This window comes from Equus przewalskii, chromosome 11 (genome assembly GCF_037783145.1).
Source record: "Equus przewalskii isolate Varuska chromosome 11, EquPr2, whole genome shotgun sequence".
Lineage (NCBI taxonomy): Eukaryota > Metazoa > Chordata > Mammalia > Perissodactyla > Equidae > Equus > Equus przewalskii.
The window spans coordinates 15,123,593-15,140,044 of record NC_091841.1 but is presented as its reverse complement, the minus strand read 5'-3'; the positions used below and the strand labels follow the sequence as shown (position 1 = coordinate 15,140,044).

Here is a 16,452-nt window from a genome sequence, read left to right as displayed (position 1 = left end):
ACTTTACCAATTCCTATAACAAACTTCACTGACAGTATATGTTTTTTAATTGTTTTTAATTTATAAAATGTAAATATGAGAAATGAAGTTGCTGATTACTTTTCACAATTACAGTCATTAATTGATATTTTCTTAATGTATAGTTTTTAAGCATTCTTTGCTTTGTGTTGCAACAACAATTCCATTGGTTCAACATGACCCATTGACAATGTTTGATCACATAACAAAGAATAGTGTGCTCTACACACATTAAAGTTTAGCAGTTCAAGCTGGACTGTTTAAATACATTTGCATTTCTTCAAGATTTGTTCCCAAATAATTCAGGGCATTTGATCAGATAATCTGAAAAGAAGAAAAATTACCTTATGTATATGGCACAAGAATTGAAAAATCTTTTCTTATTTTAGGTCAATTAGACTAAATAATATAATTAACGTTTTTTTTGTTATCTAAATAACAAAATTAACAGCAGTATTTTTTATTTTCAAGATATTACTTAAATATTTAAAATCATTACCAGTATTATCAAGTAAAATATATAATTATTCTCAATGAAATCATTATAAAATTATTCCACGATAGGTTTATAAAATGAGACATAATAAAAAGAAAAAGCAGCTTAATTCAATAAACTAAGAATAATTAAGAATAAGATTCCATTCCTGTCAATCCATGTTTTAGTAAATTTTATACTATTGTGTTTATACTATTAATTTTTCACCTGAAGTTGTTTTCTTTCTTTCAGAAACATGTCATTTGTCTGTAACATGCATCAAATCAAATATATGGAAAGCCAGAGAAACATCTCAGTATTCATTCTTCTAGGACTTTCTCATGACCAGAACACACAAATATTTTGCTTTGTGCTCTTCTTATTCTCTTATGTTGCCCTGTTGGTAGGAAACCTTCTGATCCTCATCTCCATTCGATGTAGTCCTCTTTATAACCAACCAATGTACTATTTCCTCATCCACTTATCCTTAATAGACATCTGCTATACTTCTACCGTTACACCCAAATTAATCGCCGACCTGCTAGTGGAAAGAAAAACCATTTCCTATAGTAATTGCATGTTACAAGTCTTTACTATGCACTTCTTTGGAGGTACTGAGATCTTCATTCTTACTGCCATGGCTTTTGATCGCTACGCTGCCATCTGCAAACCTCTCCACTATGTGATTATCATGAACAGGACAAGATGCAATCTCCTAGTCTTGGCTGCTTGGGTTGGTGGGGCTGTTCATTCCATTCCTCTCTTTTCTACAGCAATCAGTTTGCCCTTCTGTGGTCCTAATGAAATTGATCACTATTTTTGTGATATTTTTCCTTTGCTAAAAGTTGCCTGTACTGATACCTACATTACTGGTGTCCTCGTAATTGCCTTTTCAGGTATGGTTGCCTTAGTTACCTTTGTTGTCTTATTTGTTTCTTATGGCATTATATTATTCACTTTAAGAAATCACTCAACTAAGGGAAGACATAAAGCCCTCTCTACCTGCTGGTCTCACATCACTGTGGTTGTCTTATTTTTTGGGCCTGTGATCTTTATCTACCTTAGACCTCCCACCACTTTTCCTGAGGATAAAGTATCTGCTCTATTTTACACCATCATTGCTCCTATGTTCAATCCCTTAATCTATACACTGAGAAATACAGAGATGAAAAACGCCATGAGAAAAGTTTGGTGTCAAACATTGCTTTCAAAGGATGCACATAATTAATTTGAAAGACCTTATTGGATAAGTAACTTTGTGAAAGAAAAGGGGTAGCTGTGGATTAAAAAAACAGGAATTATCTCGTAGATTTTATATACCATCACTATCTTAAATGGAATGAATGAGAGAAATAAGACTACGAGTTTAAAATAATAACTAAAATTCTAATTCTTGCAAACCAAAATTAAGTGGAAACTAAGTTAATGTTTTTGGGTGTAGGTAAGGAAGATTGGACCTGAGCTAACATGTGTTGCTAATATTCCTCTTTTGCTTGAGGAAAATTGTCGACGAGCTAACATCTATGCCAATCTTCTGCTATTTTATGTGGGATGCCACCACAGCATGGCTTGATGAGCAATGCTAGGTCCATGCCTGGGATATAAAACTTGAAAACCCTGGGCCACTGAAGTGGAGCATGCAAACTTAAACACTATTCCATTTTGTGGAGTATTAAGAGGGTTTATATATGGTTACCTTCATGAAAAAGCAATAGGGCCAAATCAAATAGGCAATGCTATATTGATCAGTGAATTATAAATGAAAATGTTTTTAGAGATAATTCTATTAAAAACTTCTGACTCATATCACATAGTGACAGACAGTCTGTAGTAGTGGAGAAGCTGTGATCTAAAATTAAAATAAATTTAAACTTCTGATGGAACATTCACATATACATCCTCTAGTGTCGTTCAGAAATCACTTGTCAACAAGGAAATATGTAGAGTAGAATCTATTTTAAAGTGACTTCTGGGCAACTCTCCTGACACCCTATTGAAAGAAATAATAAAAAAAAAAGTGAAGACAGAGTGAGAATATATAATTTAGAATGCTAAAAATAAACAATGGTATTACACCTATTGGCCAAAATTTAATAGCATGGCCCATTGAACTTAAGGAAATGTATGATAAAATTTAAGTGTTGACCAACTGCTATCTGCCTAAAATTGATAAGTAATATTGCAATCGTTGGATCAGAACCAAAGACCTTTCCTGTTGCAATTAGACAAAAAAATTAGCAAAAGACAAATAAGAAGTGGTCTAAAAGCAGAGTAACAAACCAAAAAGCAAAATGCATTTTGGCTACACATGAATGTTTACAGCAGCTTTGTTCATAATTGCCAAGTCTTGAAAGCAAACAAGCTGCTCTTCAGTAGGTGAATGGATAAACTATAGTACATCTAGACAACACAATATTGTTCAGCACGAAAAAGAAATGAGCTATCAAGCCATGAAAAGACATGAAGGAAGCTTAAATGCATATCTTAAAGTGAAAGAAGCCAATGTGAATGGTCTACTTGCTGAAAAGTTTCAACTGTATGAAACTCTAGAAAAGACAAAACTACAAAGACAGCAGAAAATCAGTGGATGCCAAGGGTTAGGGAGCAGGGAGAGATGAACAGGTGGAGCACAGAGGATTTTTAAGTCAGTGAAACTATTCTCTACATTATTAAACTTTTGGATATTGTTTTTGTACATTTCAAAACCCATAGATTGTACAACACTGAGAATGAACTGTAATGTAAATTATGAATTTTGGGTAATAATGCTGTATCAATGTAAATTCATTTGATTGTAACAAGTGTATTACCTGGGAGGAGGAGATTGTCCCTGTGTGAGGACTGGGGATGTACAAGAACTCTTATGCTTTCTGATCAATATTGCTGTGAACCTAAAACTACCCTAAAAAATAAAATTTACTAAATAAAAAATATTGTGGCACAATACATAAAGCAAATCATCTTGTAACTATAATAAAGAAGAGAAATCAGGAAAATTTTCTAGAGAAACTAGAAGAAACTTTTATGAAAGGACTTCTGTGCATGCTTAATAGGATTTAAACTAAGATCTCTTAAGATGCACAGCAAATATCACAATAGAGAAAGGATTGGTTAATGGAGTTTTGTGAAAAAGAAAGTAATTAAAATACTGAAAGAGTTTTAGAATACGTCGAGGCAAGGCAAGAGTTAAAAATTCTGAAGGTGCTGCGCGAAGAAGGTTAAAGAGCAGAAAAAGTAATGAAGGAGGTAAAATTAAGTAGAATTGTTATAGCAGAGAGGCATTGGACAAATTATTTTCTCAGCCATTACTAATAAATGAAAATGTAGCCAAATTTAAATTTATCTTTTGAAAAATCATCACTAAACATGTCAGTCTATGAAAGGGAATGTGCTGAAAATGATTAATTTTATTACCAAAAAGTTTATATTCCATTGTTTATGGGAGAGAAAAATATATCCTTCCCTTCAAATGGACTCAAAGATAAAAAAAAGCATATGTAATTTTCTTGAAAAAACTTTAAAATGTGAATAAGAATTCCACATAATATCTCCTCTCTTTTCTTGCCTATATATACTGTTCTCACATATATAGAACATCCCTTTATATCATTCACAGTCATGCATTAATAACAAATCAAGTGCTGCCCTAAAGCCCAAGAATTAACATGTATTCCCATGTAACTATGGAAAGGGCATGAAATCCAGCAAACTCCCAGCACCTATTATGTATTTTTTGAAAGACTTTATTTTTTTTTTGGAGCAGTTTTAGGTTCGCCTGAAATAGAGGAGAAGGGAAAGAGATTTCCTGCATAACCCCTGCTCCTACACAAGCATAGCCTCCCCGATTATCAACAACCCACTCCAGACTGGTACATTTGTTAGAAATGATGAACCTGTATTCACACAGCATAATCATTCAAAGTTCATAGCTACATTATGGTTCACTTTTGTTGTTGGACACTTTATGGGTTTGGACAAATTTATAATGACATTTATCCACAATTATGGTATTGTACAGAGTGTTTTCACTGCCCTAAAAATCTTCTGTGCTCCTTCTGTTCATCCCTGCTCCCCATATAATGTCTTTTACCTGTTTATTTTCTTCATTAAGGAGACTCTATTATTCTAATTATATTTTACTGCCATATTTTATAAATCACATAACCCAACCTCAGCTCTGTCTTGGTTCCCATTTCTCAGATATCTGCCCATGCCCGGGCCCTTGTCTTTTCTCAGTAGAATGAATGAATTGCATCCACACAGGTCCTCTGAAAGTGTTACTCCTGCCTCATATCGAGGGAGAGATCTGGGGAAAACCATAGACACAATACTGTTTGTCTTCAGTGTCAGGGACTGCTCTTTGATGTTTTACCTCTTGGAGTCCTTTACACAGCTCTTATTGGTTTTTTTTTTTCCTCGACCCATGGAATACCAGGGAAAAACATTTGGTCCATTCTGAAGGAAACTAAATGTGACCAGTTAGTTGTATGGTGCTCTGTTTGATTTGGTTCAATGTACTATTTTTCCAGAGTATTTAGACTTTTTTTAGGTAAAGAAAATGTTCATGTGTATATGTGCCAGTGTGTGTCAGATGTGGGTGTCTGCATGTGTATGGTGTGAGGAGTGTGGGATTTTTGAGGAGGGCTCACAGGAAAGACCCTCTCCATCAGAGTGTGCTATGAAACAAAACCATGAGACCTATTATTAGTTTTTTTCTCCAAGGGCCACAAAATTTTATTAGCTGAAAATATGACTAACATATACAAAGTGCACAGCCATAATCTATTAAACAAGATTATTTATTTGCTAGGTGTTATTTTTATTTTTTATGTTTCTATTTCTATTTTTGTTTTTAGTTATTTTCTAGCTTGTAGGACGATGGCTGACATCTGCATATATAAATGTATGATGAATTTAATCAATTGTTTTGCTCAATATATTATCAAAAACACAGAATATTTTACAAATCTTTATATTTTAAATGTATCATTAAAGAAATGTCACCCATTACTATATTATTTTATTGAAAAATTAAAAGTCCACCATCACTAAAGTGTGTTAAATGAATAGCTTAACCTGCTAGTGAATACTCACATTGTACAAGCACTATATTTAAGTTTCACAGTATCAGAAATCATCAGACTCAAAGAGCTTAGAAGACTTGGATGGGCCTAAAAGAAAAATTGGAGATCAAAGCTACCTGTGGGTGAGATGGTTCTATGTGACCTCCTGCCTCGATCTCACTCTCGTCCCTCATCCTCTCCCTCAACCCTATGTCCATTTTTAGACATCTATTGAGAGGGCTGATTTAGACACTTCTAGGCTACTCAAGTGTTCTCTTCAATACCTAAGAGAAGCCTATGAATATGGTTATAGTATATCCTAGATCTTTCAAAACATTCTTACTTTAAAACAGTTCATTCTTTTCTCGGTACCTACATCATCAACTTTGCCAGAAATTTTGATTGTACTAAATATCTCTTAAAATACCTGCTTCTTCCAAAAGTACATAAAATAATTATCTTTCACTTCATGTTCTGATACTTTTACTATAAAATGAGCTATAGTCTGAGTTGGGTCCACCACAAGGAAAACTGAACTAGCAGCTGCTTTCTCCAACCCTCTTTTTTCAAGGCCCTGGGAATATATCATAAGAGGACGGCAGGTTTTTCTTAACTTCTTGCTTGCACATGTGTTAGGTCCACTGTGATTAAAATGCATTCTCACATGCAAGTATTCAGGTGGTCCTGATGGGATGTGATGGACCACAGTGTGTTGTAGTAGTCAGGATTTTAACATCTGGAATCAGAAAAATTTATTAATGAGGGTATAGCTGTGTGACCTTGGTTAATGCTCATGAAGCACCTTGCTCAGTTCTTGGTGTAAAATAAATATTCTATATGTGATTATAGTTGCTCATCTGGTGATTAGAGATGCATCTAGGATCTCAGAGAATGTATGTTCCCACTCCAGATAAGTTAAATAGCGTGGCTAGTAATAGATTGTATCCAGACTCTCCGACTTGGAAGTTCAAGTTTTTAATCACTGTGTTGGATTTCAGCCATAGTAGCTCCACTTCTAAAAGTAAATTAGGAAAATAAGCTCACGTGTTTGGTTCCCTCAGTACCTGGGACCACCTTTTGATGAGAAGAGGGAGATAGAGATGTTGGTGATTTTTAGCCTGAATGTAACTGGAGATAGACTATAGGTTCCTTCAGAAGAACAAAGTGCTGTTCTGACTTCATTTCTCCTTCAAAAGGAGGAAGAAGTTGAAACACCCATAATGGCCTGCCCGATAGCCTGGCACTTTTCTCTAAACATCCCAGACATCTGCCAGTGGTACTATTATTTTAGATACATGCATCCTTTGCGATTAAAATCCCAAGCACTTTTATCATTGAATTTCCCAAACATTCTTTACGTTTCTTTTAATGTTTTGTTTTCATCAGCCATATTAGTTTCCCCCATCCTCTATGTTGTAATCTTTTTGATAACTTTATGAGATAATATAGGCAATATGATTTCACTGCACCACAATTACACTTAAACCATAAGATTGGGCAGACGCAGTTGTTTTACTAAAATTCATTTCTTTCCTTCGAACTGCAAATGATGTGTTGCTGTATTAAGACATTCATAAGGGCCCCTTCTTTGCATAGAATTAGTTCTCTTCCCAGCTGCTTCTTTTCCCCACACAACTATAGTTTCCTTAGATTCTCCCTTCAATTCAACCAAATAAACAAGCTATAATTTAATTTATGTCTGGATTTATTTTGAGGGATTTTTACATTAGAATTATTAGGCCCATTGCAGATTGCATTGTGGCATTTCAGAGTTTCCATAATGCTGAACATGTCCAGTATGCTGAGATTCATTTTCCATGGACCTTATCCAAGTGAGTACATCTTGGTAAGAAGACTGGCCTTACAGGTTTTGGTTTCTGACTCTGAAATGGGTATATTATCTCAGTTAAGTACTAAAAAAAGTTATTTCTCCCTTTTTGAGCTTAATTTGCTTACGTTTTCTTTGACACTTATTTCAAACAAGAGCAGATCTTCTTAAAGTATGACCATATGCTCAATCTACTTACTCTTCCTTCTAAGATCATGTATGGTTCTGTATCTATCCTTCTAATGATGAAGCATTGATGCAAGTCACTCTAATTTATGGTATGGTAAATGAATACCTAGAAGCAAATTGCGAGATCATAGGTCGTGGCCACCTTGATAGATATTGTCAAAAACTATTTTATGTGTTTGAAAAAATTTACACTACTGGGTGTTTATCCAAAGAACTTGGTAACGCAAAGGCATAAAGATACCTGCACCCCTATGTTCATTGCAGCATTATCCACAATAGCCAAGACTTGGAAGCAACCTAGGTGCCTATCAAGGGATGAATGGATAAAGAAGATGTAGTATTTATACACAATGGAATACTACTCAGCCATAAGAAATTATGAAATCTGACCATTTGTGACAACATGGATGGACCTTGAGGGTATTATGCTGGGTGAAATAAGTCAGAGGGAGAAAGTCAAATACCGTATGATCTCACTCATAAGTAGAAGATGAAAACAATGACAAACAAGCACGTAGTGGGGCTGGCCGGTGGTGCAGTGGTTAAGTTCACACATTCTGCTTCTCGGTGGCCTGGGGTTCACTGGTTTGGATCCCAGGTGCGGACATGGCACTGCTTGGCAAGCCAGTCATCTATCCCATCAATGTTATTCCCTGACAACAAATGACCTGGTGCCAGTCCTGATATTGCAAGTCACTGACTTGATTGGTCTCTTTACTCTGTGCATGAAAGTTACTCTAATTAATGATCCATACTTGGACTGTAGCTGCCTGTCCGTGGTTGTCCTAGTCCTCCCTCATCTCAGACTTTCCCCAAAGCTACCCTAATACTATTTCATGCTCCATTATTTTTCATCTTTTCCTTCAGAAAGTTAGATGAGTACACAGTAGGCAGTGTTTCTTGAACTGCTCTTCTGACTAGAGCATCTTAGGGCCTCCTGAGGAATAGTGACTGAGCCAGGCTGTTACCAAGGTGAGAGGTAAGGTTATAGCCAAAAAATGCCCAGAGGCACCAGGAGCATTATCAGGGAGAGTGACTTTAAGGCATTAGGTAATCTGTTCAGAAAGCCCCAGGAATATAATTTCCTAGATTTTACAACAACCAATTAATTCTTTCATTGGCATCGAAGTTTATATTCTGCTCTTCTGGACCAAATTTTATTTAGGCATGGGCATAAAATAAATAACTCCTGGGACTGAAAATGTTTGCATTCTTTCATGAGAATTTCAAAACACTTAATTTTTTTTTTCGTTTGGAACATCCTTTCTTGCACTCCTGATGGTTAATCGATATTTAAGTCCCACTCATATTGCAAAGGTATACCTAAAACCTAAAACAGTATAAATGTTCTAAGAAAGATTGATATTTTTAAAACAATTTTAGAGAATTGACCTAAATATGTTTGGATAATTGGTTTGTAAATATCAGCATTTTATGTCAGATTTAGATACTGGAGAAGAGTCAGTGGAATGAATATCTCAGGAGGGAATTCTCCCTGATTCACCCTAAACCTAATCTAATAACCACTTAGATCGGATCATCAGTGAATTAACAGTCACCTATTTTGAAGAATATTTGACCAACTATGCTTTAAGGGGGTTAGATTTTATTTAAGTTTGTTCAATTATTTTCATTATTAAGACTATATTTTCTCTTGCAGCACAAGATAATTTGATTATTATAAAAATACTTTATGTAAGTTTACTTTTAATTGTACAATATTTATAACCCCAATTCCAGTTGAGAACAAGAACACTTGAGTTAAAGTCAATGAGATGTTGAAGTTGCAGTGAGCTTATTGACTACCATTTTGGTATTTTCATATTTTTGTTGATATTTGTATAAAGGTGTAGCCCAGTTTATGCTTGAATAACTCCAACGATAAGTAATTTTGTAACATTCAAACACCTTGCCATTCTAAAGTAGACTTGATTCATTTGATTCAATTCAAGTGAGTTTATATTCTGACACCAGTAGGAGAAATTTTGAACTTATGGTGAAACCTCACTTACTTGAACCATAAGAGGAATGATACTTGTTATTTCAATAGCATAACCAAAAGAGAATGCAGAATTTTTATGCAATATTATCAGAGATATAAGGTAATAATTTGGCTATATTTTTATAGTACAGAAAAATTTCAGGCTAGTGATTAGTGTTAAGAAATAACCATTTTATCAGAATATTTTTATTTATTTTTACTAAACATTTGCAAAAATTAAAACTTATTCTCATCACCTAATTAATTCCATACTGTGATATTTTTGTCTTTTCTTAATTTTTTCATTGGACTTAATTATATATGTGTGTGGCAACTTCATAAACTGCTCACTCAAAAGATACAAAAAGGAAAAGGAAAGTAACACGTGTGCTTATGAACATGTAAGAGACTGCTGTGTATTACATTATTTCTTGTAGTCCTCATTGTATTTCTGAATTATGAAATAGTATCACAATTCTCAACGTGTAAAATGAGGCTTTGAGAGGTTAGCAATTAGGTCAACGATCACAAAATTTATGGAAGGGAAAAAGTTGATTCCGTTTACTGAGTTCCTTATTTAAAGTTTTGATATATAGGAAAGGAAGATGCTTAATAAAATTGGAGAGACTAACTAGTGAGAATAAATAAATTGGTGAGAATGTTTGGATAGTGTCTATGCCTATACTGGGTGATTGATTTCTCATAGAACATTGGCAAGATTGCTCAGATTTTAAATTTTAAAACCCTAAATAACTACAATTAAAGTGAAAAATAAGGTAAATATAAGGACACACTTCACTTACTATCAAATCACTGACTATTAGAATTACTTAGGTAACTGGTTTTCTTTTTATATTCAGATGGTTGCCATTATAGACACACAATTTGAATCAAAGCAGTTCACCATTCACTTTATTGTGTACTTCTCCATGTTTCTACCTCTTTCTTGTTGCCACTATTCCAACCATGTGTAGAGTATGTGCATATTTCCTCTTTTCAACATTTATGTTTTCAATTATTTGACAAATTGAGAAAACGTGTTCAAGAATATATGCGTTTCCATGACAATAACTCTATCATTGTCCTGTTTCACTTGTCTCTTTTACTTCTGCTAATAGCAGTGATAATAATATCACTTTCCCTCAGAACTTGGGATGGGTTTTAAGAGCTATTGTGGATTAAACTTTTATGATGATCTAGAAAACTAGCCAGAATCCTACTTTAAGAAATGTGCATTTCGCTATAAACGATGGAAAATTAGTTCAAAATGATTTTGAATAAAGAATTCTGGATCATATATTTATATTAACTACATGTTATAGCCAGATAAACATTCAGAAACACAAATTAGGTGACCCAGTAATCTGTCACCTTGCATATTTTTTCTTTTGGATTCAAAATACTCTCTCTGCTATCCTTCATGACCCCCCAACTTGCTCTGCTCTCAAACTCGGGATGCAGCCCCAGACTGAGCGAAATCACATATCCATTCTCCAATGTCCACAATGCATTACTTTTTGATGCCAAGAAATTGCTTACATTCTCGTAATGAGTCACTTTTATTGAAAATTAGGTGTCTTGATTACATTAAGTGATACTCCAGTATCACCAGGCAGATGGTTAGGACCGGATCATGATTGTAACCTCCCAAACCCCACATTCATGAAACAGCAGAGAAGCAGAAATATGAGAGAGATGTGGGTTTAGCCAAGTCAGTCATGGAACTTTGAAATGTAACTTCTTTCAATGAAGATTTCTTTTTTCAAATTTGAAAACAAATTTTATTATGACCCTCATTTCCATGAACACAATCTTTTATCTAGATATTTCTTGCCAAGTTCTTGTTGAAGAGACATTATATGCAAGCAAAAATATATACTGAAATCAAATATATTTGAATGTATTCTGGAAGACTTACTTATCCTATTTTCTTCCTCCCCATCTCACCCATACCAATATATTGTCTTGGAAGTTATGAGTTGACCAAAGCTCAGACTATAATAGAATGAATAGACAAAAAATTACCCTTAAACATTTTTTCTCTCCTTTAGTAAATTTTCTTCTCCATAGAATTTAAATTTATCTTATCATCCTCCAAATCAAAAACAACTCTTGGGAAAACGTCTGATGAAGCTATTTGCTTTGGAGTGCCAAGGATAAAAAAAAAAGCTTCTTTGGACTTTGTGACTTGGACAAAGATCTGAAAGTATAAGAGAAGTAATCTTGGTATCTGAATCATTACAATGAGCTTATTCTTTCCTTTATTCTGTTAAATGAGTACTGTATCATAAAATATTGACGTTTGAAAATACAGCAGGCATTGGAAGCAAGAGGATGTGGAAGTCTCTCACTCTATTTAGTCAATGATTTGGGCCACTCTCTTGAGACCTTAGTTTTTGGTTTGGATATTATCAATCCTATTAGTCTGTCCATTTCTAGGGCAAACATTTATTTTCTATATTTGGATATATATACCTAAAAGTTACTACTAATAATAAATATATATAGTTTAGTTAACTCTAATAAGTGTGGGTCTTCATCAAATATTTAATGAATAGTTTCATGATGATGTTAAAAGTCTATACACCAAACTGCATCCATAAAGCTCATTTCTATCCATTCATTTTCCAAACAATCCAGACTACTTTAGTCATATGTTTATTAAATTCTTTGAAAAATATTCTCTGTGGCCTCAAGTACATTTCAAAGATTCGCTATGTTAAACAAAGTAATTTTTAATCTATTTTGTAATTTATAACACCCCATGATATAGAAAAGGGAGAATATACTTCTCAAATCAACGAGTATTTATTGATGTTTGTATATAAGCACGGTATGTTCACAATGTAATGGGTGTATACAAAGATTAGTATATATCAGGTGAATCTCTGTAATGAAAGTAATACAGTAGCCAAGGATTAAAAATAAACAGTTGTAGTGAACCCAAACCCCTTGTACCTTCTCCTTTCTGACTGTAATGACTTTCCATTTTTAGCTGTTTCAACTTTCTGGGAACCTTAAGACCAAACTGCTCAGAAACATCCTCTAGATGGTTTCAGTGATGACCTGTGAGAAGGAAGATTAATTCTCCTGCTCTCTAAAGACTTTCTTTACAACTCGCCTATAATATTAGATATTATTGCTTATAACACAAGAATAAATGTGCTTATTTTAGCTTCCTTTTTGGTATTGGAATTTGGAAAACTATATATTCTCAGGAATTATTCTCCACAGTTCCAACCCAATGCCTTGTACTTTTGAGGTGCTCAGGAGGAGCTTTTAAATTGAATATTATCTATTACCCCTTAAAATGTCATATTTTTCTTATTGTTGTTGCCCTATGCTGATCACAAAACACATTCACAGCAGAAATTTACTGCAGTCTTCTGTCTGTTGTGTATGATAGGGAGACAAATACGCCTCCAGTTTATAAAGCCAGAAAAAAGAAAAAATGACTTGAGATCAAATTTTAAATAACTTTTGAATTGTTGTACAATTTGGAGTAGAAGATGTTTTAGTACAAACAGTAACACATGGCAGGTAAGACCTTAAAACTCTGACACCCATAAAAATGAGAATCTTAAGGCATTTTTTAAAAAACAATTCTGAGCCTTTGGGAGAAAAATAGAGACATTTTTCTTATCCTCCTAATATTGATTCATGTTTTTATGTTTGGTATGTGCATGACTACACGCTAGACTTTTCCCCCCAGAGAAGTGTTAATACCTTTCCATTCTCAATGGAGTCTGACATAGAAACAGGTTACAGTGGACCAGAGACAAAACAGCATCAGTGACATGGCACATCTTCTAATATTCTTTATTCACTTCAACTCTTCAAACACAATCAGCTTACTTTAAAGTGACTGAATTTATCAAAACAATAATAAGAGAATGTGTTAGTTTGAAAATGGGTAGGTAACAAAGAAGAACTGAAAGAAAAGTAGACATGAAAAGGTGGAGAATAAAGAAGGGTGTAATACAGATTGTTAAGTGGCTCCTTCTGTGTTTCTATGGTTTATTACAGATGCTATAGTGAGCAGTATTGCTTTCCTTAGGCACTGTCTCTTCAACTACCCACCCCTCCCTAACCAACTTACATTAGACTTCTGTCTTTGGAAGGATCCCTACACTTACTTTATTTCTATGAAGAATTTACCATTCTCTGTGAAAATGTCAACAAGTTGTCCTGAGTTTCTTTACCCCTCAAAAGTCAAAATAAAAGAATGATATAATCTACCCTTCTTGAATTTCTCAGTCTGTGTAACTGAATCCAGTGATTCCTGTTCATCTGTTCAAGAGATGCCCTGGAAAACAGCTCTAACTGAGAACTAAAAAGTCGTCATGAAACTTAATAATCATTTCCAATGTTTCCCATAGCTGGTTGCCCCAAATGACATGAAATTAATATTTATTCTTTTTCCTTTTTACGAATCTTACTGAAGACAGAAGAAGCCTTATAGAGGAGCAAGGCAGATTAGATCACTTGTGGAAGAAGATACGGCAGGGACAAATATTGGAAAGGGAAGATTTCTACCCAACGTACTTTTAGAAACACCCCTCCCACATATATGGCATGTTATCTTTCAGCTTTTAGCATCCTCATTGTCATGTTTCCTCTGAGCTTTCTTTGAGAAGTAGTTATTCTACTTTTAAATTAAATCTCGGAAGTGCATCACCTGCAAATTATATTATTATGACATCATTTTGGAAGCCTACAAGGAGTAATAATTTTATACTCTGATATAGAAATTCTATTCAAAGATTTCTCTTAGAGGTGGAAAAGCCTCATTCTCCAAAAACTATGTGAAGGTCATTACTTCCATTAACGTTTTCTATAATTTCTAACCAGTCATAATTGTTTCTATCTTTCTAGAATGCATAGCTCTTAGCGAGCATTTATCTTGTTAAACTACTTTTCATCAAAATCTTTTGTGAAGTTTCTATACTCTGCCATCTGTAGAAACTGTGATAAACCTTAACGTGTGGAAAGAATTCCCCTATACTACACTTCAGTGGTGGTTTTTCACATACCTGGTGCTCATAAAAGATTTATTAGTTCAATAGACCATTTTTCCCCAATACATATTTATTCTATTTATTCCCTATGTTAATAGTACATCTCGAAAAACTTTGGATTGTTCTTTTTTTCCCCGTTCTTTTCTGAGTGTGTGGAAACAGTATAATCAAAATAAATATGGAAATATGCTAGAAAATTATTTTGGATTATTTTGTAATGATGTCACTCTGTTTACATAGATGGAAATAATCTGTCGCTTCCCTGTTAGAAGACTCTGAATTAGTGTCAAGTCTGACTATCCTTTTTTCACAGCAGCCTTCTCAGACAACACCGGAAAAAATGTTCTTGTCCACATTCCAGGGGGACTACTTTAAGAAATAATTATGTAAATTATTAGCATCCTAGAGAGTATTCTACCTTAAAGTTTTCCTTGCTTTACTAGTCAGAACCATCTTATATGTAATAATTTAACTTTTGGTTTGTCTACTCAATCTATAAGAAAAGCAAGTTAACCTACCTTTTGTTCATTAACCATATAGAAACAAGGATCTTGAGATGTTATGTGCTTGAGAGTGACCAACAGTACCAGGGAAAAAAGAAGAATAAAACCAATGAATAGTGGAGAAGGTGGTAAAGACCAGAAAGAAGAAAAATAGTGCCAGATAAAAAAACAGAAGGTCACCTGGAAAAAACTGTGCTCCCAACTGGAGCCCTAAGTTGCCCTTCCCTGCATTTCTCAGTAGAAACCTTTTATGACAGAAGGGTTTGAGATGATATATTCAAAATGCTGAATGAAAATGTCATCTGAGAATTCAACACCCAGAAAAAAAGTGTCTTTTGAAAATAAAGATGACATACATTTCCCCACAAACAAAAGCTGAGGGAGTTTGTCACCACCAGACCTGCCTACAACAAATGCTAAGGGGGATTTTCAAGTTGAAAAGAAAGGACAAAAAACAACAATATGAACACAAATGAAATTATAAAACATTTTATATAGTTATATATGAAGACAAATATGGAATACATTGTTACTTTAATGGTGGCATGTAAATCTCTCTTAATTTTAATGTAAACATTAAAAGACAAAAGTTTTAAGAATAATTATAATTACGAAAAATTTTTAATGGACAGATATAACTTGTAGCATTAATAACAAAATTATTGTAAAGTGTGAGTGGAGAAGTGAAAGTGTAGATGTGATTGATATTAAAATGCTATCACTAAAATACAATACTATAACTATAAGGCACTTTATGTAAGTCATATTAACCACACATAAAAACACCTATGGATAATACAAAAAAGAAAAATGGAAAAGAATCTAAGAATATCACTGCAACAAACAACAAAATACTGCAAGAGAGAAATGGAGTAACAAAAGAAATATAAGACAGACAGAAAATATATAACAAAATGGCAAGTCGCTACCTATCAATAATTACCTTAAATTTATTTGGGTTAAAATCTGCAATAAGACGATATAAAGCAGCTGAATGGATTAAAGAACAAAAAGCAAGACTCTACTACATGCTGTCTGTAAGAAAACCAACTTTGGATTTCAGGACACGAATAAACTGAAAGTGAAGGCACAGAAAAACATATCCAATACAAATAGATAGAAAGGAGCAAGTGTGGCTATACTTATATCAGAAAAAATAGTCTTTAAATCAAAAATGATCAAAGAGGGCCAGCCTGGTGGCGCAGCAGTTAAGTTCGCACGTTCTGCTTTGGCGGCCTTGGGTTCCCCGGTTCGGATCCCGGGTATGGACATAGGACTGCTTGGCAAGCCGTGCTGTGGCAGGTGTCCCACATATAAAGTAGGGGAAGATGGGCACAGATGTTAGCTCAGGGCCAGTCTTTCTCAGCAAAAAGAGAA

At 34.2% G+C, this 16,452-nt stretch overlaps 1 protein-coding gene across 1 annotated transcript; it reads left to right on the top strand.

Annotated features, from left to right (window-relative positions):
- Positions 1–785: 785 nt before the first annotated feature.
- LOC103540353 (olfactory receptor 4P4-like) lies at positions 786–1,721 on the top strand. The gene has a single exon (XM_008506903.2). The coding sequence runs from the start codon at positions 786–788 to the stop codon at positions 1,719–1,721; it is 936 nt and encodes a 311-aa protein (XP_008505125.2).
- Positions 1,722–16,452: the final 14,731 nt, after the last annotated feature.

Bases quoted from the DNA above. Each gene is read 5' to 3' on its own strand.
- LOC103540353 (XM_008506903.2), top strand. From the start codon at position 786: ATGGAAAGCCAGAGAAACATCTCAGTATTCATTCTTCTAGGACTTTCT.